General features: G+C 44.0%; 1 protein-coding gene across 2 annotated transcripts; it reads left to right on the top strand.

The window, feature by feature from the left end:
- The first annotated feature begins 1,017 nt into the window (after window positions 1-1,017).
- zdhhc18a (zDHHC palmitoyltransferase 18a) lies at window positions 1,018-23,644 on the top strand. 2 transcript variants are annotated; one of them, XM_083761560.1, is made up of 10 exons: window positions 1,018-1,726; window positions 5,690-5,850; window positions 6,856-7,005; window positions 12,311-12,448; window positions 13,070-13,121; window positions 14,626-14,728; window positions 15,414-15,526; window positions 16,027-16,132; window positions 19,308-19,381; window positions 22,310-22,439. In XM_083761560.1, exons 1-9 carry the CDS (start codon window positions 1,464-1,466, stop codon window positions 19,347-19,349), a joined length of 1,128 nt encoding a protein of 375 aa, XP_083617686.1. In that variant the 5' UTR covers window positions 1,018-1,463; the 3' UTR covers window positions 19,350-19,381; window positions 22,310-22,439. The 2 variants fall into 2 exon arrangements, with proteins under 2 accessions (XP_083617686.1, XP_083617685.1); XM_083761559.1 differs by lacking the exon at window positions 19,308-19,381 and having other exon boundaries at window positions 22,310-23,644.
- Window positions 23,645-24,323: the final 679 nt, after the last annotated feature.

Consider the following 24,323-nt stretch of genomic DNA (forward strand, 5'->3'; position numbering starts at 1 on the left):
ACACCTCAGCCCTCACATGCTACTTAAGCAGAATTACATTTGTGCATGTATGTAGCTGTCACAGATTCTCCTGTCCTAGCCCTGGAACATGACTGCCATGATGATTATCATGACAGTCATGCAGAAACTTTGCCCTGTTTTTTGCGCTCGCTGCATTTACAAGATTTCCGTATATATAAACATTCAGATTTCAAATATAAAGTACTCACAAAGTGTCCCACGGGTGTTAGTTAGTAGCAGCGCCAGCGATTAGAATTGCTGCGTCCCGCGTTGTTTAATAAAAAGCATTTCTGTCCGAGCTCCCCGGCTACTTTTTTCAAACGGGGTTCGTTTGGGAAATCCACAGTTGCACACCGGGAGCGCACTCGCCTATTAGTCTGTATTGGCAGGGCGGTCAGCGTACCTATATCGAACACACCGAGTGCCACCCTCCTACCGACCGATAGGGGCGCGTAGTTGAAAGCCAATGGCAAAATAACACCTCGGATAAAAATGCTTTTTATTAAACAACGCGGGATGCAGAAATTCTAATCGCTGGAGCTGCAACTAACTAACACCCGTGGGACAAATTGTGAGTACTTTATATTTGAAATCTGAATGTTTATATATACGGAAATCTTGTAAATGCAGCGAGCGCAAAAAACAGGGTGAAGTTTCTTCATGACTCTCGTATGAATACGAGAGTCATGAACCATGGCTACTCCTGTCCAGTCTTTGTGAGATGTGTTACTACAGTACTACTAGATAGTTAGATACCTTCACAAACACATTGGTGATTTTTTTGTGATGGATGGACGTATTGTATCTCATTAGTGTAGTCAAGTGTATTCTAGTACCAGTGAGTGACCGAGGGTGTCGCTTACCAAAGAGCAGACCTATAAGCTACCGACGCATCGGGGTGCGACGCGTCGATAGCTTTTAGATCTGCTCTTCTTGGCGAAAAATGTGACACCGTCCTTCAACGGAGTGGATACGTCAACCTGAAACCCGTGACATTAATTTCATTCGTTGGCTGCTGATGATGAAGGGAAGGAGGACCCGTCCGTAGGGTTCTTTTCTTTGTTGCGAAAAATCGGACAATTACTAATTGTCATTATAGTCATATTAGCCGTTATGAAAGGACCGGCGACCACCAAAAATGGTCGTTAAGAAAAGCAGCTTGGTCAAATTGGACGACGGCGGGGAGGTGGAATGGCTGGTTCGCTGCTGGCTAGCTAGCTAGCTAACCACCACAGAATGGGGAACTAACTGCAAAGCTAACGCTAACATTGAACAACAACCAACCTGATTAATTAATTATCTTAATATAGAACTAATAGAGTGGATGAGTCGTCATCCTAAAACGTGCGAATCATCATCATCATCATCAGATCGACGTGCCTTTTTAGCTACCTCTTCCCCTGTGTTGTGTTCTGTGTTGTTTTGTTTCACCGACACTGTTTACATTTCGTGAAGAACGAACCATGAAGAGCTGTGAGTACCAGCAGATCGACCCGCGGGCTCTGACCGTCACGGCCGCCTCGGCTCAAGCCTCCTCCGGGGGGAAGGAGGGCGTTCTGCTGCCGCCGCCGCGGCCCCTGGCGTCGGGGCGGAGGAAGTGGGAAGTGTTCCCGGGGAAGAACCGCTTCTACTGCGACGGACGGATCATCCTGGCCAGGCAGAGCGGCGTCCTGCCTCTCACACTGGGCCTTGTTGTCGTCACCTGTGGCCTTTTCTTTGCGTTCGAGTGAGTTGTTGTTAACTTTTTGATCAGTGGTGGAAAATGTACTCGCATGTTTTACTAAAGTAAAAGTATCAACACTGCAGTGTAGACATACTTTGTTGTGACAAGCAAAAGTCTGGAATGATGTACTTGAGTAAAAGTCACAAGCTGTAAAAGATCTGGACATGAACATCAACCCACCAGCATTTAACTTGAGTAAAAGTACAAAGTAGGCCTACTGGACTGGTGTCAAAATGTACTAAAAGTACCACAAGTTAACAGAAAGTACTCGCCATACAGGATGTCCCATTTCACACGTTTTCTAAATTGTGTATGACGCATGAGCTTGTATTTTCAAATGGCTGAAGTGAGTGTAATAAAAATCTACAAAGTAGTAACTACAAAATTCTATAAAATACTTGTAGTGGAGTAAAAGTACAATATTTTCCCCCAAGATCTGGTGGAGTAGAAGTAAAAGTACTCACAATTAAGGGCACAGTACTTGAGTAAATGTAACATTACACACCAATGTTTTTGATTGAATACTCAATTATGTACTGTAAATAGGGGTGATGTAAAAAGAGCTGGTCTTTTAGATGGGTCCCATGAACTTCTCATGAGTCCTACTTCAACGACATTAGAGTACAGCACTGAGTACATTTGCATCCCAGGACCCCCAGAGGGTGACATCTGACATGATTTCGTCCTTTCTCAATTTATTGAGTCTAAAGCCCAAACCACACCAAAGGGTCAAGACACGAAACGGTTTTAGCGTTCGTCCCAGACTCCCAGCGTGATGTCCTGTTGCATGTCGACCCAAGTGGATTAATTAAATCGCCCAAACCACACCAATGGGTCGCCAATGTGCATCCACTCGCAACCGTCTGGTTGCAAGGAGTTGCATGGCGACCCATTGGTGTGTGGTTTGGCCTTAATGATGTAGGCTATTTGCACCGCTGATTTTATTAGTCAGACATGCAAACATCACGTGGTAAGACATTAAAGCTAAAAAAAAGGATGACAAAAAATGCCCCAAGGACTTGTTTCCATTGTGTGGTCCTACAGTATGTATTCAATTCATCAACATAGCACACACAAAAAAAAATCATACAATAATACAGGTAATTCCGGGTGGCTGGCGTAGCTGTCTGGGCACCTTGGCTGGTAATCCAGTCTGGCAGTGTGCCTCAGGCCTTTACTGCGTGTCTCCCTCCATCTCTCTCCCCATTTCCTGTCAGCCTACTATCTATCCCTCTATCAATAAAAAGAAAAAAGGCTAAAGCTAAAAATATATATATAATAATAATACAGATCATCAAAAAATGCACTATTACACAAAGGAGATTGGGACAATTCCATTTTCCTCCTCTTTTGGCCTCCTAATAGATGTTTTTTCAGGCCAATTTTGAAATGGGTGTTAAATGTTAATATCTTTATCCATTATCCTGGATATTGTGTTGTACCCTACTTTCTCTAGTCTCTTATTGTTGTTGTGAGTGAGAGAGGGTGAGCTATCCGTTCTGACCCGACTTGAAAATGTCTTAAGGGGCTTTCCTTGGAATACAGTTCTGACCTTCTGGAGTTTATATACTTTTTTGCACGGAAATGGCCTATGTCCCTTTACTGTCCTAGTGCTGTGACTCATGTACTTCACCTGCTGGGGTTTGTTTTGTCTGTCTTTTATTGGATAGTACTAGCTCCTACCTGGAGGGGAGAGAACAGATGGTGGAGGTGAACGGAACACTGTCCCCCCCCCTCCCAGTGAGCTGTGGCGTCCCACAAGGAAGCAGGGCCTTTACTGTTCCTAATATATGTTAACGACATGACTTCAGCTTGTGACTGCAACTTGTTCCTGTTCGCAGATGACTCAGCACTGCTGGTCTCGGACAGAAACAAACTGCAGGTTGAAAAGACCCTCAGCTCTGAACTCGGTAGAATCTGCACCTGGCTCGCTGATAACAAACTATCCTTACACCTGGGAAAAACTGAATCCATTCTCTTCGGATCAAATAGTAATCTCAGCAAGGCAGATGGCTTCTTGGTTAGAGTGGGTGACAATATTATCACACGAAAAGATGAAATCACCTACCTAGGTTCCATCCTGGAGGCCAATCTTTCCGGTGATAAAATGGCCACCAACGTAATCAAAAAAGTCAATCAAAGAACAAGATTCCTTTACAGGATCTCCTCACTGGTCAACAAAAACACCTTGAAGACCTTAACAGGAGCCCTCGTACAAGGTTTCTTTGACTATGCATCCACCTCTTGGTACCACAGCACCTCAAAGGCCCTTAAAACAAGGCTCCAGAACTCCCAAAACAAACTGGTCAGTCTCCTACTTGGCCTCACCCCCCGAACCCACCTCACCCCTGCCCACTTTGACAGGCTGGGATGGCTTAGGGTCGACGACAGAGTACAGCATCTTGCAATAATAATAATAATAATAAGGGAGTACAACAAACCATGTACAACCCAGATTCGGCACAAACAAGGGACTAAATTATTTTCGCTCCTATGCCACCAAAATGTGGAACGCCCTACCAACAGTCATTAAGACATGTGAATCCCTTGACTCCTTCAAAACCGCTCTCAAAGGGCTCCTACGGATGGCTGCAATTCGAAACTGGCCTCTGTAGAATCTGAATCCCCCCCACCGCCCCCCCTTTTTTCCCCTCACTGTATATGTATCCTTTCCCTTTTTGCTTCCTATATGATGAATTCCTGTTCTGTTCTTTAACTACATAGAAGTGTCTATTTGTATGTCTCTAAATGTTTTGATGAATTGAACAATGTGGACCCTGTTGTAATTTACAAGTGTAATGCTTAATTGGGTCGTCCACTCACAGTTAACAGTCTTTGTATTGAGTTTGTGCTTAAAATGTACTGTCAATTCTACAAACTGTTAATAAATATTTCAATCAATCAATCAATCAAAAGCGACCAGCTCAGTGGCCTTGTGGTTGGAGTGTCCGCCCTGAGACTGGGAGGTTGGGGTTCAATCCCCGGCCGGGTCATACCAAAGACTCTCAAAATGGGACCCAGTGCCGACCTGCTTGACACTCAGCATCAAGGGTTGGATTGCGACATACTAGCGCCATGTCCAGGGGGTGTACTTGTACATCAAGCTGCCTCACGCTACAGAAACAGGAGATAGGCTCCTGCCCCTACGGGCCTCATGGCTCGGCAAGGCTACTTACTTACTTGAGAAGAGAGATAGGAAACGAGGAGAGAGACACAGAAAATGACACGCAGCAAAGGCTGTCGGATTCAGGGCTCGAACCTGCGACGCACTGTCAGGCTACAATAAGCCTAACTGCCCGGTCCGCTAGGCCAGCTTCATTCATGCTATTATACATTAGGGCTGACCTTTTTGATTGGTCGAAACTTCTAGCCCTAAAAATCAGCTGAATTCAAAGCTTCGATTCATGCACATGGCTTTGAAGGGTAGCAGTTCTACAAGCTCTCAACATGTCATGCTGCAATGTGTTGTGGGCTTGTAGATCAGCTATTTTGATAAAAATATGGGAAACTTTTTAAATAAAATATATATTCTTTTCATTTTTGAATTTCGTGCCATCGAACAAAGCTTTGAATATAAATGTTTTGGGTGTCAGCCCTATTTATACTGTATGTGTATATATTTGAGATTAACTTTTGACCTGTTTATATCCTGCACCATTTCTCCTTTCTCTATCTCCATCTTTGTGCTTCCTTTTCTGTAAACTACAAATGATGCAGCGGGCATATGACAAAAACTTTCTTCTTTACACCCATAAACCTGGGAGCGCACATATTGTAATCAAATGGACCCGCGAGGGACCGCTTGTTACCGGTATGTGCACTCTCAGTGTTATAAAAGGGGTAATGTACGGTAAGTAACAGTTTACTGCGTTATGTATGTAACATACCTTCGAAGACGAAGAGGTATGTAATGTGTCTAGGAAGAGAACAAACCAAGATCATGGATTGTCTTTTGTCTCACTGCAGCTGCCCGTTCCTGGTGGACCACCTGACCGTCTTCATCCCTGTGATCGGCGGGGTGCTGTTTGTCTTCGTGGTCATCGCCCTCCTGCAGACCAGCTTCACGGACCCGGGCATTCTGCCCAGGGCCACACCGGATGAGGCTGCAGACATTGAGAGGCAGATAGGTACAGTAAAGGGGCGGGGACATTACGCCCGCCGCGAACCCACATGGGTCAGTGGGGTGCACTGACTGCGCTCCTCATGTGAACAGATGGCGTTTCTATACGTCGGTTAGAAAAGGGTTTTTGACCCATTAACACCAATTTCCCCAGTGTCTGTCTGCCCAGTGCCTCCCCAGTGTCTGTCTGCCCAGTGCCTCCCCAGTGTCTGTCTGCCCAGTGCCTCCCCAGTGTCTGTCTGCCCAGTGCCTCCCCAGTGTCTGTCTGCCCAGTGCCTCCCCAGTGTCTGTCTGCCCAGTGCCTCCCCAGTGTCTGTCTGCCCAGTGCCTCCCCAGTGTCCACCCAGTGTCCCCCCCACCCCCCAGTGCCTCCCCAGTGTCTCCAATGGCAATACAAGAGCAATAATACAAATAAATCTTAATGAATTAATTCATCAAAAGATTTGCCCAGTGGCCCCCAGTGGCCCCCCAATGGCAAATATGAGACGTGTGGGGACAAGATTTACATCATATTTGGCGGACACCGGACATTTGACCTAATTTCTCTTTCCATTGTCAATGGAAAATATTGATGGGGACAAAAACTGTCGCCCCTCAAAAAAACGCAAAAAAGCCTGCACTAGTTGGACAGATGGGATCAGAAAGCTTTGTCATATGGGAGGCATCGTTGTGGTGCTGACCTAAGCAGATTATTATCGGTCAGTGTCAAGAAGCAGTCAATCGGGGCCAAGTGTTTCCCTCAAGAGCATTTAAAAAAAGGGAGGGGCTCACAACTCGATTGCAGTGCTCCAAACTTTATGGAATAGAACCAGCAGCGACAAACTGTCAGTTTATTTATTTTTGGAGCACAAAGAGTATGATTTCACTGCACTCGCAGCTTTTTTTGACGTGCATTAAACTAGATGATTTGTCAATGCTGAAATGAAACCACGTCGGTTGCCTCTTGTGGGTTTCTTGTGTTGCTATGGAGCCTGTGACTCAGTCCCCCTCTGTTTTGTATTTGTAACTAAAGACACGTCGGGGTCGTCCACGTACCGGCCCCCTCCACGGACCAAGGAGATCCTCATCAACCAGCAGGTGGTGAAGCTCAAATACTGCTTCACCTGCAAGATGTTCCGGCCCCCGCGGACCTCCCACTGCAGCCTGTGTGACAACTGTGTGGGTAAGATGAACATACACTAGCACGGTGCTTCACTTTTTGAATGTTTACATTTACAATAGACAAACCTCTTATCTCCATATTCTATATAGTTATACTGGTAACATTTTGTGTTTTTCTCCCCGTGAACTATTTGATCGTACTACGGTGTCACACATCAAAAGTAGCAGATTCACAAGCTCGAAGGGGCACCTTTTGAGTTTGTAGATCTGCTATTTATGAGCGGTGCACACCGTCTCCTTTAAAGGGCTATGTGTTAGGGCATTCATCAAAAAATCGATTTATCGATTTATCGATAAACGAGTCCCGAGTCGACTCGCAGCAGCGCGAGTCGAAAGTTGAGCTTTTTTTTTCTTCTTTTTTCTCCCCTTTTTTCATTGCATTCAGAACGCGCCCTTAATTAAAAACCAAATGCAGCTGTGTAGGCTATGTGGCTCTCAGCGCGCGGTGTCCCACGGGCCACTATTGAGACTGGCTGAAGTCTGTTTGAACTGCGCTGTGTCAGAGAAGTAACAGATAGAAGCACGCAAACGTTACCCCCAAACGATATCCCCCTCACCTCCGTGCTGGAAATATAACGTCTGGGTTCCCGAGGCTACATGCATGCTGACGCAATGACTGTCTGTTTCTGGCTAAGCTTTACGCGCAGCGCACATGAACCTCTCCGTCTCCGGTCAGTGCGGGTTGTTGTTTATTTGCATGGCTCAGAAAATGAGTAACAAATGAGAACGTTATCGAGTTGTGGAGGAGGAGGAGGAGGAGAATAATAATGTCATATCTCTTATTGTGTTCTCGGTGCTGCTGCTGCGCTGTGTGCCAATACCACTACTTTACCTGGATAACATCATCTTTTCATTTTGACATGATTCACATGAAATAATAATCCTGTACCGGAACCGCGTGTAGCGTTTGGTTTCATTAACGCGATCGTCACAAAATAGCCTACAGCTGCTGCTGCTAAAGATACAAAGATTGGACATTTTTAAACGACGCAAAACTTAGAATTCCCCTCTTGCGTACCAGTGCCAAGTGTCCCGCGGCCGCGGACCGGCACCGGTGTTTGGGAACCTCTGATATAGATGATACGTACATGCACTGTGACTGTGTCATATTGGAGAGGCCACTGAATGCGCAGTGCTATGTTTGACATGCTCCGTATTTGAGCGCGCGGCAGCTCCACCCGCTCCTGTTAAATCCTTTTTTTTTCTTCTTCTTACTAATTATTTGATGATCTGCCCAAAACATTGTGTGTGTTGTCATGTTTTGTCACAACAAGAGTTGGCTTGTCCGTGGCGTAAACGTCTTTAAATATATACTTTTTGAAAAGTCTATGGGGAAAATGAACAGGGAATTATTTCCTGGGCCCTCGTCGTTCTGAAAGGGGGCGGGACTGCGACCCTCTATTAACCCTGCTGTTCAGAGAGTACGACCTATTGACCCCTACAGATGTCGGGCCATTCCTAGCTAATTACACACACACAGCATTGCTCGATTCACACTGTGAATTTGAATTGAAGGAACAGTTTTGCTCTGACAACAGCTGCTCAGCAATCCGACTGTCCACGGAAACACACTGTCACAGAGATTTGTGGAGTGTGAGTTAATGCTGAGAGGCTTAATATATCCTGGATCAGTGATTAACCGGTTTCATGAAAGCTGGTTGATCTTGCCAGATTAACTTAACCAGTTAACCTGGATATGTTGAGGCTTGATTCGGTTTCATGAAAGTGATGCTACATTAGTTACCATGGAAACTAATGCTTTGGACTTAGCCTGCTCCGGACCAGGCTAACAGCCAGGTTTAACCTAATCCTGATGTCTTTACTGTTCATTAAGCAGTCAAACTGATCACAAACCAATGATGTTTTCCAGATTTATTCAATTATTATGGGTTTATGTTGCCTTATTTGTATCGGTCTGCATTAAAGGACTAATTTAAGCACTATATAAAATCAAATAACCAAAATATATAGGCTGCACAACATCATGACAGCTTGTGAGCTTGTAGATCAGCTGCTTTTGGTGAATGTTCCCCATGAATAGGTTTGCTGTCGTGCAAGTGCAGTGCACGGTTAAGAAGAATTATTATATTATATTATTATTTTTTGTAAAAGTGAAAACCACTAAATATTACCATTACTCATTGTTTTACAACATATTACCATTGTAACGTTTCACCCACTACTAGTCCTACATACTTACACCTAGAAACCCCATTCAAACCTATTTAGGTTCATCCTACGGTGCCTGAAAAGGAATCTTTGAAATGTTTCATAGTTTTAGAAATATAGTGCTTTCAAATTTGAGACATTTATAGGCAGATAGTAGCCTGACCCAGAGCGAGACATTTCTCGTCTAGAGGGGCGGGTCGCGCCTCAGAAATGCGCGCACCCTGATTGGATCTCATCGATCTGTCCGTCACCCCCGGCCCCTCCTCTCCCCCCTAGTGCAGCGCTACGTCACATCATTTAGAGCGACGCCCACCCGGAAGGGTTGACTCCCACTTTTAGACTTGTTCAGCCCACGGCTTTTTCCAGGCTTTCATCTTTCGCGCAGACGAAATTAAAGCCTGGCTATCGAGGCTAGGCAGATAGTGGCACTTCAAAAAATCACTTTCACCTAGAAACTCCATTCACACTTTGTAAAATTCAGCTTACTGTGGAGACACATGCTGGAACCTTTTACTTTGAAATGTTTTGTAGTTTCTGAGTTATTTAACTTAAACGCCCAATGCATTCTCAATGGCAATAGCACAAACTTTGGCATGCTCCCATGACCCTCACCAGTCTGGCCCCTGTCTGGACAACAACCCCCTTCCCCAAAGGTAGCTCCCTCAGAGGAGGGAGTTATGGCCAAATATCACAATGCGACAATATCATTATGCTTACAATATTAAGAATTCTGTTTTAAGTTAATAGTAGTGGTAAAATGTAAACTATATTTTTGGGGTAGTTAATCATTCAGTCTATCCACTATTGAGAGTATGTTCTCTCTTTAATTACAGCAGCAGTATTTATTTTAGAAGCTTAAGTCCTTGTATCAGTAAGTCTTGAATAGATTAGTAAAGATAATGAGATGTACAGAAGGGGGCTGTAATGCAACTATTAAGGATGCAAACTGCCTTAATACCCCATGAAGAAGGATCAGTAAATCTGTGATCCACATAATGGGTCTAGAGACAAAAATGCTGATAGGCTGGAGAGTATCTGCGGAACTGTACAATGGGTTTTATTTTCGTAATTGCTATTGCAATAGCATTTTGTTATTTGAGCTGGTGGCAATATATACACACATTGCAAAGATACAATGTGTCAATATTAAGGACATTCGCTCTCCCTCGTTCCCTCCAGTCCTTGCATCCAGATGGGGCCATGTGTGATACAAACAGAGCAGCATGTCTGACAACAAATGGAAGACGGGTGAAACCCCTGAACAGGCAAACGGATAATTGACCCGTGAGGGTGGAAATGTCAGGTGGAACAAATGTCAGGCATTATTACAGCCACATAGAGACATTCCTTTCAGATGTTTAAAAATATTACTTATTTGAATATCTTTTAAATAATTATGGCTCACAGTAAGAGCCCATACCGCTTGAATAAGGCTAAATAGTCCTTGCAACTGACCGAGGATGTTGGCTGCATGTCACCTCTCTCCCTGCTTTCCTGTGTTTCTGTTTGCCGTCTATTCAACTCTCTTGTCTGAAATGAAGTCGAAAATGCAGGGCTGGGGGGAAAAAAACTGAATGGTTCAACCTTTTGAAAACACATTGGGTTGCTTTTGGGTGGTTCTTGGCAGCAGCAGTTGGTACACATTACACATTCTTTGTTTCACAGTGAGTGAATAATTTGCAGAAAAAAGAGTGTCTGTTTATATAAATGCCAAATCAACCCTCACGGTATAATCCAAGCGACTTGTATACATGTATCCAGTGAGTCTGTGTACTCATTACCTTCAGAGTTAATGTATCCAGTGAGTCTGTGTACTTCAAAGTAAAGCACGTTATCTGCAATCATACTATTCAAAACACTTCTGGGATAAAAGGGCTCATGCACAAATGAGGTGCGTGCCAGGGCGTGCATATGAACTCGGCTTGTGTTGAACCACATGTGCACACGCCCAGGCACGTTCGTTGTTCACGCATGAGACTGTTTGTACCGCAAACGTTTTAAATAGAGCGAAAATGCACTGTTTTTAAAGTATTTTGGACACAGACTGAATACATACTTGTACTTGTACTGTGAGAGTTGTTTTGGAGTTTATACATTGACCTTTGATAGTGTGTTGCTGTTGTTTAATCTTGGATCTCTGTTCTTCAATTCAACACAATCGGTGCTGGGATTTTCTTCAAAATAAAGGTGCTATAGTGCCAGAAGATATGGGAGATTTTACTCTGAAAAGCCCCGCCTTCCATTCCCCCCCAAAAACCGGGTGGCATAATGTTGCTTGCTTACCTCGCGATGATTACGCTAAAGTCTCTCTAGAAGCATTAATATTCTAAATGAGAGGCATGTTGAAGTCAGAAATGAAGACAGAAGTATGGTCTTTTGGTCAAAACCATGGAGATATGACGTTTGTAGTTGTACACATCCTATGGTCTGAAAGTGATTAGAATGAATTCTTATCATTATCAAGTCTTAACTCGGAATCAAGGGTCTGTTTGGAAATAAATCCCTGCAACATGTTGAACCACCTGTCCTATGGGCCACAAGGTTACTTGCTTGCTTACTTGTGAGCTTGTAGTATTCTATTATTGCAATTTTTCTACCAGTTTATAGTCCAACTGGTTTTCTCATTGGCTGATGTATGTGCGCACCGCAAATATGCGCGGAAACGAATGACTCGGAACACAATAGTTCCGCCTTAGAGAATTTTGGTAATGGTTCCACCCTAAACAAACTGACAGGCAGTTATAGCGGACCCCCACAGATAATAATAATAATAATGCAGCTGGTAATTAATTGATTTAATCAATTTGGGCTTGTTTTTAAATGTTGACATGCCCAAAACAGGGATGCCAGGTTTAACCCATTTTAGGCGGGAACCCCTTTTGGTGTTAGCATTATGTTATGCTTTAACTATTGAAAAATAGCAGATCTACGACTGACATAGAAACATAGCTTTTTCAGAAAACTGTCAGGATGTAGAAGACATTTTTAGAATCTGATCTCAGGCCTAAATGGGTTAAAGTGCTTAACATAATACCAGTATACTGGTGTATGGGAGATGATTGCTTACCCACTTACTGCTGTACATTTACTCCTGATCTCTTCAGTGTGATATGTTTCTTCTGTTTTTTTCCCCTCAGAGAGATTCGACCACCACTGCCCGTGGGTGGGGAACTGCGTGGGGAAGCGCAACTACCGCTTTTTCTACAGCTTCATCATCTCTCTGTCTTTTCTGACGTCGTTCATCTTTGGGTGTGTCGTCACTCACCTCACCCTGCGTACGTAACCACACACACGCACACACACACACACGCACACGCACACACACACACACACACACACACACAAACACACAGAAACATGTTGGGACTTGAACACGTTGGGACACAGTCAATTTCTGTGTCCAGATGGAACCAGTCCTAAATCAGGGTTTCTGGGTGTCCCTAAAAAGTGTATAATTCAATCATCTGAAATGCAAGCCTTTTTAAATGGTCTTGTATCGGAAATACGAATTTGTCCAGTCTTAAAAATAGATTGGATTATGAAGTTGCATTTAAAAGTGTTTTGGTGAAACATTTTTCTTGATCACAATACAACAAAACTACAAAATGACATGGAACCAATTACCAGTAGGTAATGCACTTTCAACCTTGAATATCTTAAATTCATTTACTTTGCAAGTAGATCTGGAACTCTGACTTTTAAGTCTTAAATTACATCCATAATAATAATGGTCTTGGAAAAAGGTCTTAAAGCCTGCAGAAACCCTGTTAATGAACACTGAGGTTGTTTTTCTTTTTCTTTTTTCCTTTTTTTTTTTTTTTTTACGGTGGTAATGGTTTTAATGAGAGGCTGTTTTAGGTGTGTGAGTTGCCTGTAATCTTTTCTCCCCCCCACAGGTTCCCAAGAAGGGAGAGGCCTTATCCAAGCCATCACGGAGAGTCCTGCCAGATATCCTTTCTGTACAGACAACATTCATGCTTAACGTCATCGATGTCGCATGGAAACCTTGTGTATCCCTAAACTAAACAGTTAACCCTCTGAGTGGCATAAACGGAGGTCTCCGTCCTATCAAATAGTAACGCTCAGGACGGAATTAATAAAAGGACGGAACTTTATTGATATCATAACTGAGCGCACCGCTCCACAGGCTGGGAGCGCCTGTTGGGCAACATTCAATTCAGTCATTTCCGGTTGGGACTTCATCCAAAATGTTCCCCATTTTAGTGGATGAGACCAATTTTTTTAACGTGAATAACTCTTGATCTAAATCAATCTGTCCAATTCTAACCAAAGATTATGTTTTTGACGGTCCATCGCAGTCGCGTCGCTGGTCGCGTTAGAATTAACTGTTCCAATGGATCCAAAGTAGTTATTTTTGTCACAAGCTCTTGTTAAGACTTTTCATTGCTTCAATGTTTATAAAACCCACAGTCAGACACACTTTCACTTAACTTTTTCTTTTGTGTGCAATAATACCAGATCTACAAGCTCACTACACACTGTGTCGCGTGGGCTTGTACTTTTATTTTACTATTTTTGCTACTTTTGTCTGACACTGTAGTGTAGTATGACGAATTAAGGGAATTTAAAAACATAAATACGGAGATACAAGGTTCTCTGCCCGACAGCGATGATGATGATCAGCCAGTAGATGCTGTGTAGCCGTGCAGAACACATGACTGACAGTAGCAACACTGTTGACCATACGTTCCTAACAGGCCTTAGCACTCTAAGCCAGCAGCTAATAGGATTAGAGGCACGCACACACACACACACACACACACACACACACTGAATTTAGCATGGTCTAAGACACTGCTTTTAGGCAGATGGCTTTTGTTTCTATCGGAGGCAGTTGTGTTGTTCTCTCATGGCACGTCCATATGGCGTCTATACGATGTCACTGGCTAGACAGACAGAGCTGGCTGATTGTGTGTTGTTTGCACCTGTGCTTCTCAACCTGTGGCTCAAGACCGCACTGATTTCTTCTTTCTTTTTTTGGGTGGGGTTTGTGGGGGGCATTGGGTGGGGTTTGTGGGGGGCATTTGGTGGGGTTTGTGGGGGGCATTGGGTGGGGTTTGTGGGGGGCATTGGGTGGGGTTTGTGGGAGGCATTGGCCAAAATGTGAAGTAGGCAAACTTTTGGAAAATTCCAGTAGTCAATCTGCAAGCTCAAGCTGTTAGAGCTTGTAGATCTGCTATTTTCACAATGTTAATCTGTGGAACCGAGTCAAACTAAATTGAATGCTTCAACTCCTCATACATTCCAAGTGCTTATCTCCAGTTCAAATATGATTCTTTTGGGGGGGGGGGGGGGGGGGGGGGGGGGGGGGGGGTTGCGGCCTGAAAAGGTTGAGAACCACTAGTTTGTGTCATGCAGCCATGTGTGGTCATTCTTGACGGTGACCACAAGGCGTTTGTGTTGTACGTTGCCTTGACGATCTCTGTTTCACTGTCGTGGAGCTGGTCATTTGTTTCTTCTCCATCTGGTCAGTTTTGGGCCTCTCTGGATTCCATACCTACTTGGTTGCCTCCAACCTCACGACAAACGAAGACGTAAGTACATGGGACAGTTAGCAGCCCCCCCACCCCCCTCCTACAATGACACTGTACGTATTTTTTATTTTCGATATATTTCTTTATGCTATCCTGCCTTTATTTGGATAGCACAGTGTGTCATAATGCATCACAGTCTATGGCTCTACGCCCTTTTATTTCCCTTTTAATGGCGGACAAAAATATTGGCATGTTATGTTTCTGTAAATCACAGATGGGTTGGGATGTTAACGTTTGTGAAATATATATATTTATATATTGACTCATTATGTGTACTGTAAATCAGTAGTTCTCAAAGTTTTTGCGTGCCAAAGAACCCCCAAATTGATATATGGCCACCACGGACCCCCACCTGAAATGTTTTTTTGCTAGGGAGACCCCCAGATGAGAAGATTTGTGTTAATACTTTTTTCTGACCGTTTCAAGATTTTTCATTATTCTATGAGTGATTATTCTATCGATTCCCTATTCGTTTTTATCTATCAACATATTGATTACCCATTTAAGCAGTGAAGTGAACACATTTCATGAAACCTTCACCCATAACGACTAGCCCGGGATAGATCATTAATGGATTTTCTTTTTACACGATCCATTATTTTGTATAATTGATTAAATCGATTAGTTCAGCTGCAAGACTGTTTATACGTAACTGTAACAACGTGCCGTGTTTCCCATGATGCAGATAAAGGGCTCCTGGTCGGGAAAAAGAGGTGCAGAGGAGACGGGGAACCCGTACACTTACAACAGCATCTTCACAAACTGCTGCGCAACTCTGTGTGGGCCCATGCCCCCAAGGTCAGTACCATGCCCCCAAGGTCAGTACCATGCCCCCAAGGTCAGTACCAATGTAACTCTGTGTGGGCCCCCAAGGTCCGTACCAATGTAACTCTGTGTGGGCCCCCAAGGTCCGTACCAATGTAACTCTGTGTGGGCCCCCAAGGTCCGTACCAATGTAACTCTGTGTGGGCCCCCAAGGTCCGTACCAATGTAACTCTGTGTGGGCCCATGCCCCCAAGGTCAGTACCATGCCCCCAAGGTCAGTACCATGCCCCCAAGGTCAGTACCATGCCCCCACGGTCAGTACCAATGTAACACTATGTGGGCCCATGCCCCCAAGGTCAGTACCAATATAACTCTGTGTGGGCCCATGCCCACACGGTCCGTACCAATGTCTAGAATAGAATGTCCATGGCAACTAGCCCATTAAGAGGGGGGGGGGGGGTTGGGGTGGACACCAACACCGTATCAGTATCACTCTGACATCCTCTTTTCTTCTTCTGGCCTTTTCCCCGCAGCCTGATCGACAGGAGAGGCTTTCTGCCTCCCGACGCGGCGCTCCCCACTACCTCCTGCTCAGACGCAGAGCTGCCGCCCTTCATGGCCAAGAACGACACACACATGGTAGGATCAGACACCTTGTGGTCCCCTCTCCGTCTCCCCCACCACTAATGCCCCCTACCTGATGGTATATAGCTCCCAGTGTTCCAACCCCTGTGTGTGACCTGTCCTCCTGCCCAGCCCCGGCCGCACTGTGTGCGTGCCTGTGTGTGTTTGTGTGTGTGTGAGAGAGTGAGTGATAGACTTCCCTGTACTGTAGGTTGGTCTGTGTTCAGGTTCTTCCTGAAAGTGTATCTGCTGCTGGACCCCAGAACACACTGAAGCAGTGTCCCTGCATGGATTCACAGTTTTCAGGCTTATACATAACAGAATACAAAAAAAGAGGATAAGATCCAAACACTCTGACAAAAAGTGGAGCATAGGATGTAGAATTAAAAGTAACCTTTAATGTATTAAAGATGGCTTTTTTTTGGACCAGGGCACGATTATTTGGCTTGGTGATTTAATTGTCGCTGTCGTAACTGTGATTAACGCTTGAATGAATACAAATTACAAAGTTGGCAAGTTGCACAGATATGTACAAATAACTTGCATATTTAATTATTTTATACTTAAAAAAAAAAAAAGATTAATAGTGGAAATAGCCAATCTACAAGTTCAAAACGTGTTGTGTTTTGATCTTGTAGATCTATTTCCATTAAAAGAATAATTGTGATGAGGTGAATAATAATTGTGACTAGCCTGGTCAAGAACTGATGAAGATCTTCTTTAGTGTAATGTCCTCTATTACACTTTTTGTCTGAGTTGCTAGGAATGTTATCCTAGAAGCATCACGGTATACTTTTTAAATGTTTTATCTCGTTTTTGAGCTCCTGGTTGTCTTCTCTGTTTTTCTTATTTTTTTCAGAATACATGTTCTATTGCTTTAATTGTAAATTGATGTTCAGAAGCGTCTTCCGTAAGTGGTTTCGTCAACTGGTTGGTTGTATGTAGAACAAGCAGGAAAAACGTTTTAGGATGATACCTAAAACATCATAATTCTATATATTGTATATTATTCTGGTAATGGTGTTCTGGTTCCTGTAAGGTTTTTTAACCCATTCAGGCCTGACGTCGAAAAAAAAAAAGTTTTCTAAATCATGACAATTTTCGGAAAGATTTGACAGATTTGACATTTTAACGATTTTTCAAAAATAGCAGACCTACAAGCTCGTAGCGCGCCACTCAGTGGCACGCTATGAGCTTGTAGTTTCTTTAGCTTCTATTACTTGTGCCTTTTCTTTGACCTACCTCTTATTGAGTTTGAGTTGTGTAATGTGTTGTAAGGATCTGAGTTTGAATGGGTATACAAAAGTCCTAAAGATGCTGTTGATTATTTCTCTGTTTCGGCACATATGTATAGTATTTTGGAACAGGTATGACTGTTTTTTTTTTTTTTAAAGCACTTTAGCACCTCTCGTTTTACAATGCTTTGAATGTCATCCACACCAAACCTCTTATCGTTTGAAATATTTTGGGTGTAGTCCGTTCAGCTCCCAGATGCAAGATTATACGTCGGAAACTATTTAAGGACAGTGTTTAATGTCTTGAATAAAAATAAAAAAATCCGTTTTTAAGTTTACTTATTTGATTGCACATAAAGTCTTGCACATGTCTTACACATGTAAGACAATTGGCAACATTTTTGCCTGTGTTGGTAAATCTCATCGGGAGCAGAGGGTCTAGTTTAGATTAGAATGATCAATATGAAAACAAGTTCTTTCCAGAATGAATCGTAAAAGTTCTTTCAAAAATGATTCCTGATCAAAATAAAGCATGTTCGTGGTTTTTCATGAAATGAGCAAGGTGTTTTGGTGTTTTAAACATTATGTTATAATTTAGCTATTGAAAAATAGCAGATCTATAAGCTGCAGTGCGCTACGAGTTTGTAGGTCTGCTATTTTTGAAAAATCGTAAAAATATTTATTTCAGAAAACTGGAGGATTTAGAAGAATGTTTTTAAATGTCGAGGTCAGGCCTAAATGGGTTAAGCCTGAGTTCATATAAAATTGCGGATCTACAAACTTGCGTCTCAATGTCGACGTGTGTCGTTACCTTTCAGATCAGATCAGATCATACATAATATCCATACTTTTTATCCGTGCATTCATTTTCATTTTGAATTGTACATCAAGTGCCAAAAGTAAAAGCTTTTGCAGAATCTCCCTTTGCAAGTTTAAAAATGTATAAATCTTTTGACAATAGTACAGCTTTGGGGCAGCGGTGGCTCAGGGGTAGAGTTGCCGGATGGTAACCGCAAGGTTTCCAGCTCGAACCCGGGCTCCCCAGAGTTAGTGTCGAAGTGTCCTTGAGCATATATGGGTGGGCTGCGATGCCTGCATTTTCAGAGCAAGATTATTGTAATGACTTGGATCAATGAACGGGACTAACGTAGAATGCTTTTAAGTTCCTATTTGTCGGTATCACAAAGATAACACATTTTTAAGGTTTTTAAATTAAAACAAATATTGTAAACTCTAAACCTAAAGTAAGTCTTGTATAGGTCTCTATTCTGCTAGTACCCATTGCTATAGTGTGTTTGTAGTGATTGTTCAATAATTCTCCATGTCTCTCCAGTTGATTAATAAACAGAAAATATATTTTCCGGTCGGGATGCCAATTCTTATCAGGATGGAGAACTCACACAGCATACAGATTTTAAAAAATTAAATTGGAAGAAATGAGCAGACAAAATTGGAACTGGAACACTACATTTTAAGCTGAAGAGCTGGACAGACGGGGAGACCCCCGTTACTGAACAAACACTAGTCCATACTCCATAGCAATGATTACTATCAGAATATAGAGGGTATGCACATGCATTAAAGTGAGTGGCAAAGTGAGTTTTAACGTAATTTAATGCAATCAGATAGGACTTTCCTGTTTGGATGTATGGTCTGTCAAGGCCAGAAAAGTAGGCATTCCCGCATAACCTCCGGATATGATGATGATGATGATGTCACTCGCATGGGGATTTAACCTTTTTAACAGGGGGAAAAAAAGGTTTTAACCGCAATTCAATTTAACCTACCTTTTTATGTTATATCATCATTGAAATGTTTGTATTTTGTAAATTATTTAGGGGCCCAGTTGCAGTATCGTCGCGGCCCACCAGTGTGCCCCTGTGCTGCTGTAGTTATCAGACTGGGTCTATGTTGTGCTTTAGTGATGAATGAATGAATGCCTTCCATCCTGGCAGGAGGAGAACTGTCAGGATTTTGCTCTGTCCTGCACAGCCTGAAGGGGGCACTGTTGCTGTGTAGACGGTATATGGTAAGAGTTGGGTTGGGCTTCAAACCCGTCGCACTCATCTCACCCCTCCTCGCCATCTGTCATGTGGCATGACTATCAGTAAATGTCAACCCACCATATATCGTTGCTGTTGGTTGGAAACCTCACATGTCCAAAACTGTTCAGTGTTCAAATTCCAAAGTGGCAAGAATAGCAGAATACTTTCATTACCGTAAGTAAGGAAATACTTTGTTTTGTTGTTGCTCTGGGTGCATTTATTAATTAATGTATTATGTAGCCGTCTAATAGCCGGTCATTGTTCTGTCAGGTTTTTATTTCTCAACAATGAGCGCCGCGGCTGGCAGTCAATTATCCCTTGCACATTGGATGCATTGGAACCCAGGTTCTTTATTTTGTTTCCCATTTCCCTGCAAAGTAACTGTTTTGGACATGCAAAGGTTTACTACGACCGACAGTGACGATCTACGGTATTTCTAATCCCGTCGAGTATTTCAAAATAACCACATTGGGTGCTTTTCATTTTCACATGTATACGACAAGGAAGGCAATGTGGGGGAGAGATGTAGTGGATGGTTTCTGAACGAGGCCATGATCTGGATGGGTGATTTGGCTTCTGAAATGTGCATGGTTCATTTCACGGTTCCACTTTCTCTGCCTCTCATTAACATTGACTCACTCTCTTCAGTGTTTGATGAAGCTTCACTTTTCTTACACGTTTGTCCTGTGCGCAGTATGGTTGGGATTCGGAACGGGATCCAACAGTGAGGAACCAGAATCTGTTCCATCACATTTGGAACCGGTAGCTTATGGTTTTTCAGCGGCTGATGTCGATATTTAGAGAACTAGAGCGGTGCCTGTTGGAGCCTCTACAGCGGCGCCTGTTGGGCACTGGCCTACTTGGAACGATGCAAACTGGAAATGCATGCCCCACCCAGATATTATATGTGTCACTTTTTATGCCCATATATGGAGTTCTTTGTCAGGCACCATTATGTGGACACTGGGCAGGGGCCCTGTCCAGAGCCCGGGCAGAGGCCTTTTTTTTTTTTTAATTTATATTTTTTGTCCCACGATTTTGTAACCCATTTTCACCCCTGTGTCAATCATCCTGTGATGTGATCCTGGTCTCTACACACCCTCCGCCAACCTAGGGAGAGCAACGGACTTAACTCATGCTTCCTTCATGCTTGAGTGTCCAAGTTGCTCCTTTACACCTGACAGGGGGGAGTTTCCCTGGTTGGACGTAGCGCGTGGAAGGAGCACGTTATTCCAACCAGTTCCTTTCCCCTCCATCAGGCGTCCCGGCTGGCCAGGGGGAGGCAGTTTAGAGACCAGGATTACTGCATGTTTTTGTGAGGGTAGGCTACCTACCCTAGGGGACACGGGGAGAACATGCAAACTCCACACAGAAAGGCCCTTTCGCCAACACCGCCTTCGGGTATGGGCACTGATGACGCGGAGGAGGAAACACGCCGCCAGCACCCACAGCGCCCCGAGCGGGAATCGAACCCAGGACCTTCTAGCTGTGAGGCGACAGCACTACCAACTGTGCCACCGTGCCCCCTGGGCAGAGGCCTTTTTGTGGCCGTTCTGGACAAACGTGGGTCCAACCGACTCGACACCGGGCACTGCACCCCCTGTGGTGGTGTGGAACGTGTGTCTAATTTGATGTCGAATCAGGCGCGCTACGAGCTTGTAGGTCTGCTATTTTTGAAAAATCGAAGAACGACTGACATAGAAACATGGCTTTTTCAGAAAACTGTCAGGATGTAGAAGACATTTTTAGAATCTGATCTCAGGTCACCGCTAAGATGCAATTGTTAGGAACAGGGAATGGCCAGAATCCTAAAGGATCCCAACACTAGTGTGCAGTGACTGCAGTCACATGATCAGTGATCCTCCGCTCTGCTGTCTTGCTTGGTGAGCCATTGTTATGTAACACTCCCTTCCGTTCCGTCTTTTACCATCAGCCCTCGAGCAAATGCAGGAAAGGGAAGGAGGAAAAAAGGGTTTCCGTTCTCCTAATCTCCAGTTCTTATTTTCTCATCTGTCCTCCCTCACATCACTCTGCCTTGTGTGAATGTTATTTTCACCACATTACCTGACTGTTCCTCTGTGCTACTGAACCTCGTTTAAACTTTTAACCCACTGACCACCTGCCATTGTTCTCCTCCTCACCACCACCATGCTGGACTAACCTTGGGTTTATTCATTCACATCAAAAGCACCCTTGGCTGTTTCACTGTGCTTTCACTAACCGTGTGTCACTGCTGCAGCCATTGTCGTGTTCCTCGGACTGTCACCATTGTAATGCAATCGACGACTAATCACAATTATTTGAGATGAATCACATTTATTTGAGCATAATCACCAGATTCATTTCCATTCATCTGTATAGCGTTAGTCGGGCAGAAACCTCTTATCGTATTTTAATGTTTTTGTAAATGAATGCCCTTATTAAACCTACAGTGTCACAAAAGCAGATCCACAAGCTTAAAACGTGTTGCAAAGCGACACGCTTTGAGCTTGTACGTCTGCTACTTTTGCTGCGTTTGAATTTGAATCCTGAAAAGTAACTGTTTTGGAACATATGAGGTTTCCAACCGACAGACTTGATAAATTCCTCTGTTTGCCATTTTTCATGAATTTTCAAAATTTTCACAAATTGGCGGAAGCCACGGGAATAGCAGATTTACAAGCTCGCGATGCGCTGTGAGTTTGTACATCGGTCAATTTCCACTGCTTTAAAAAAAAAAGATTAAATATTTATGGCATGTATTGGTCAATTGGTCAATCTGTAGGAGAATGAATGCTCCGTTAAAATGTCATCGTGGTGACAGCCTTAGACACAAACTCCATCTCTCGGCTGCCTTAACACACACGTTGCTCATCTCGCCTCTTCCCATCCGTGACCTCTCCTGTTTTTGACCTCCCGTTCCCTCCCAACAGTGCACACAGAGCACCAAAGACCTGCTGGAGAGGATGCTCCGCTCCCCCGACGTCCACAGCCTGTGTTGTCCCGGAGCTCCCAAGACCAGTCCCCTGGGCCCGGACCAGTCCGTCTCCTCCATCTCTGGGGAGGAGCCTCCTCCCTCCTCCTCCTCCTCTTCCTCCTCTCCGGGCTGCCGGACAAACATGGGCGGCGCTCCCTGCCTCCAGCTCGGCAGGACCGACGACACCAGGGCCTCGCTGCACTCCATCAACCCTGCCTTCCGCCTGGCCTCGCCCTCCCCTTCCCTCAGCCACCGCGGCGGCCCCCTGGTCCTGGGGGACGCTCCCGACATTGGCTTTGTCCCACTGCAGTGAGCGGGGTGGGGAAAGCTACGTCACGGCGAAAGATTTTAAGACTCGTCGACTACGAGACCAAGTTAGCTGAGGAGTCGCCGCCGCCGTGTAATGTATTTCATCCGCGGGTTCTGGGTTTGTTTCTGTTACACTGTGGCTCGCCTTTCCGATGTGGTTCTCAGGACGTCGCTGTCGGGCAGAGACCTCTTGTATCCGTATTTCTACATTTCTTGTTCATACTACTACACTGTCGCAACAAAAGTAGCAAAAATAGCCGGTGCACAAGCTCAAAACGCCAGCTATTTTAGCTATTATTTGTATTTTTATTCTGAAAAGTAACACTTTTGGACATACGAGGTTTACACCCGACAGAGACGAGAACCGACAAGTACGCACAATCCACGACTAAACTTGTACTTTTAAACGTTCTAAAAGAGCATAAATGATCCTACAAGCTCACGAGTCATGACATGCGTTGTGAGCTTTTGGATCAGCTAAAATGTTTTTATGACGTACGTACCTCCGTCTTCAGGGTGGTTGTGGTTATATAATCGAAAACAAATGGCTTCTGGAAGGTTCTGGGTTATCCCTTTTCGTAGTTGAAAAGAGCCATTTTTCCAGCGCTGAATCCCCAACAACCCTGATTGTCGTCACCAAGGGGACCGTTCTGGATTTTGTGAGGAGACCCCCTTTTTTGTATTATTCAGACTGCCGACTTTTTTATACCTCAGGATTCTGTTCTGCTGCTGAGTTGATGGTTAATTAAAGAGGGTTGTTAAAACTTAGTAACGCTGTCGAGCACAAAAATATTTTATAACTCCATATTATTATTATTTTTCCTTTTTTTTATTTGCTACAGTATTTTCACTGAGGTGTCGGCACCCAGATGTCCGTTAGCCAACCATGTTATTGTACCCGGGGCGTATGTCGGATACGCACGTGTGTGCTTTATGTATAGAAATGGCATCGGAGCATTGATTCTACTGCTCCGTCTAAAAAGAAACAGTGCCCCCTCCCAATGGGCTAAGTGTGTAACTGTTGTACCAGTTTTCAGAAGGTGGCATACCGTCCGTTTCCTGCACCAGTCCATTATCCCCCATTGTTTTTAATGCACAAAGTCTTGGATAGGGGGGGGGGGGGGGGGGTGTAAATAACCCAATAGCTGCAGACTCTGGGTGCAAATCCTTTAATCAAGCAATACATCTTCAGTTTATGGCTAATGAAAAGGAAGCATCTTCACCTTTTATGACCATCATTGGTCCCTCTGGTCAATGAGGCGTTCCCCCAAGCAAAATGAGTTGATGTAATATAACGTCAAAATCTATTTAACCGCTTGATGCCAGTGATGTACAGTATTGGGTTCAGTCCCCCAATCTTATGCAAACCCACCATGGACAGGCAGGTGTGAGAGTCAGGAAACAGTGTGCGTATTTGCCCTTGGTGTCACCTGGAAGTCCTACTGTTCTCATTATGTCAAAACGATACACTAAATTATAGAGCACCAAAGTCGTGACGTAATTTACACATTCCTACCTGGGTCGCATTTTTGTTCCAAAAAGAAACGAATGATCCTGGCGACGAGAAAACGCTAATGTTACTGCCGCTGAATTAGTCTTTTTTTTTTGCCAGAAACAAATATGAGTGTGACTGACTATCGAATGATACAGAGCCATCTTCC

Source organism: Protomyctophum parallelum, assembly GCF_964188405.1.
Source record: "Protomyctophum parallelum genome assembly, chromosome: 3".
NCBI lineage: Eukaryota > Metazoa > Chordata > Actinopteri > Myctophiformes > Myctophidae > Protomyctophum > Protomyctophum parallelum.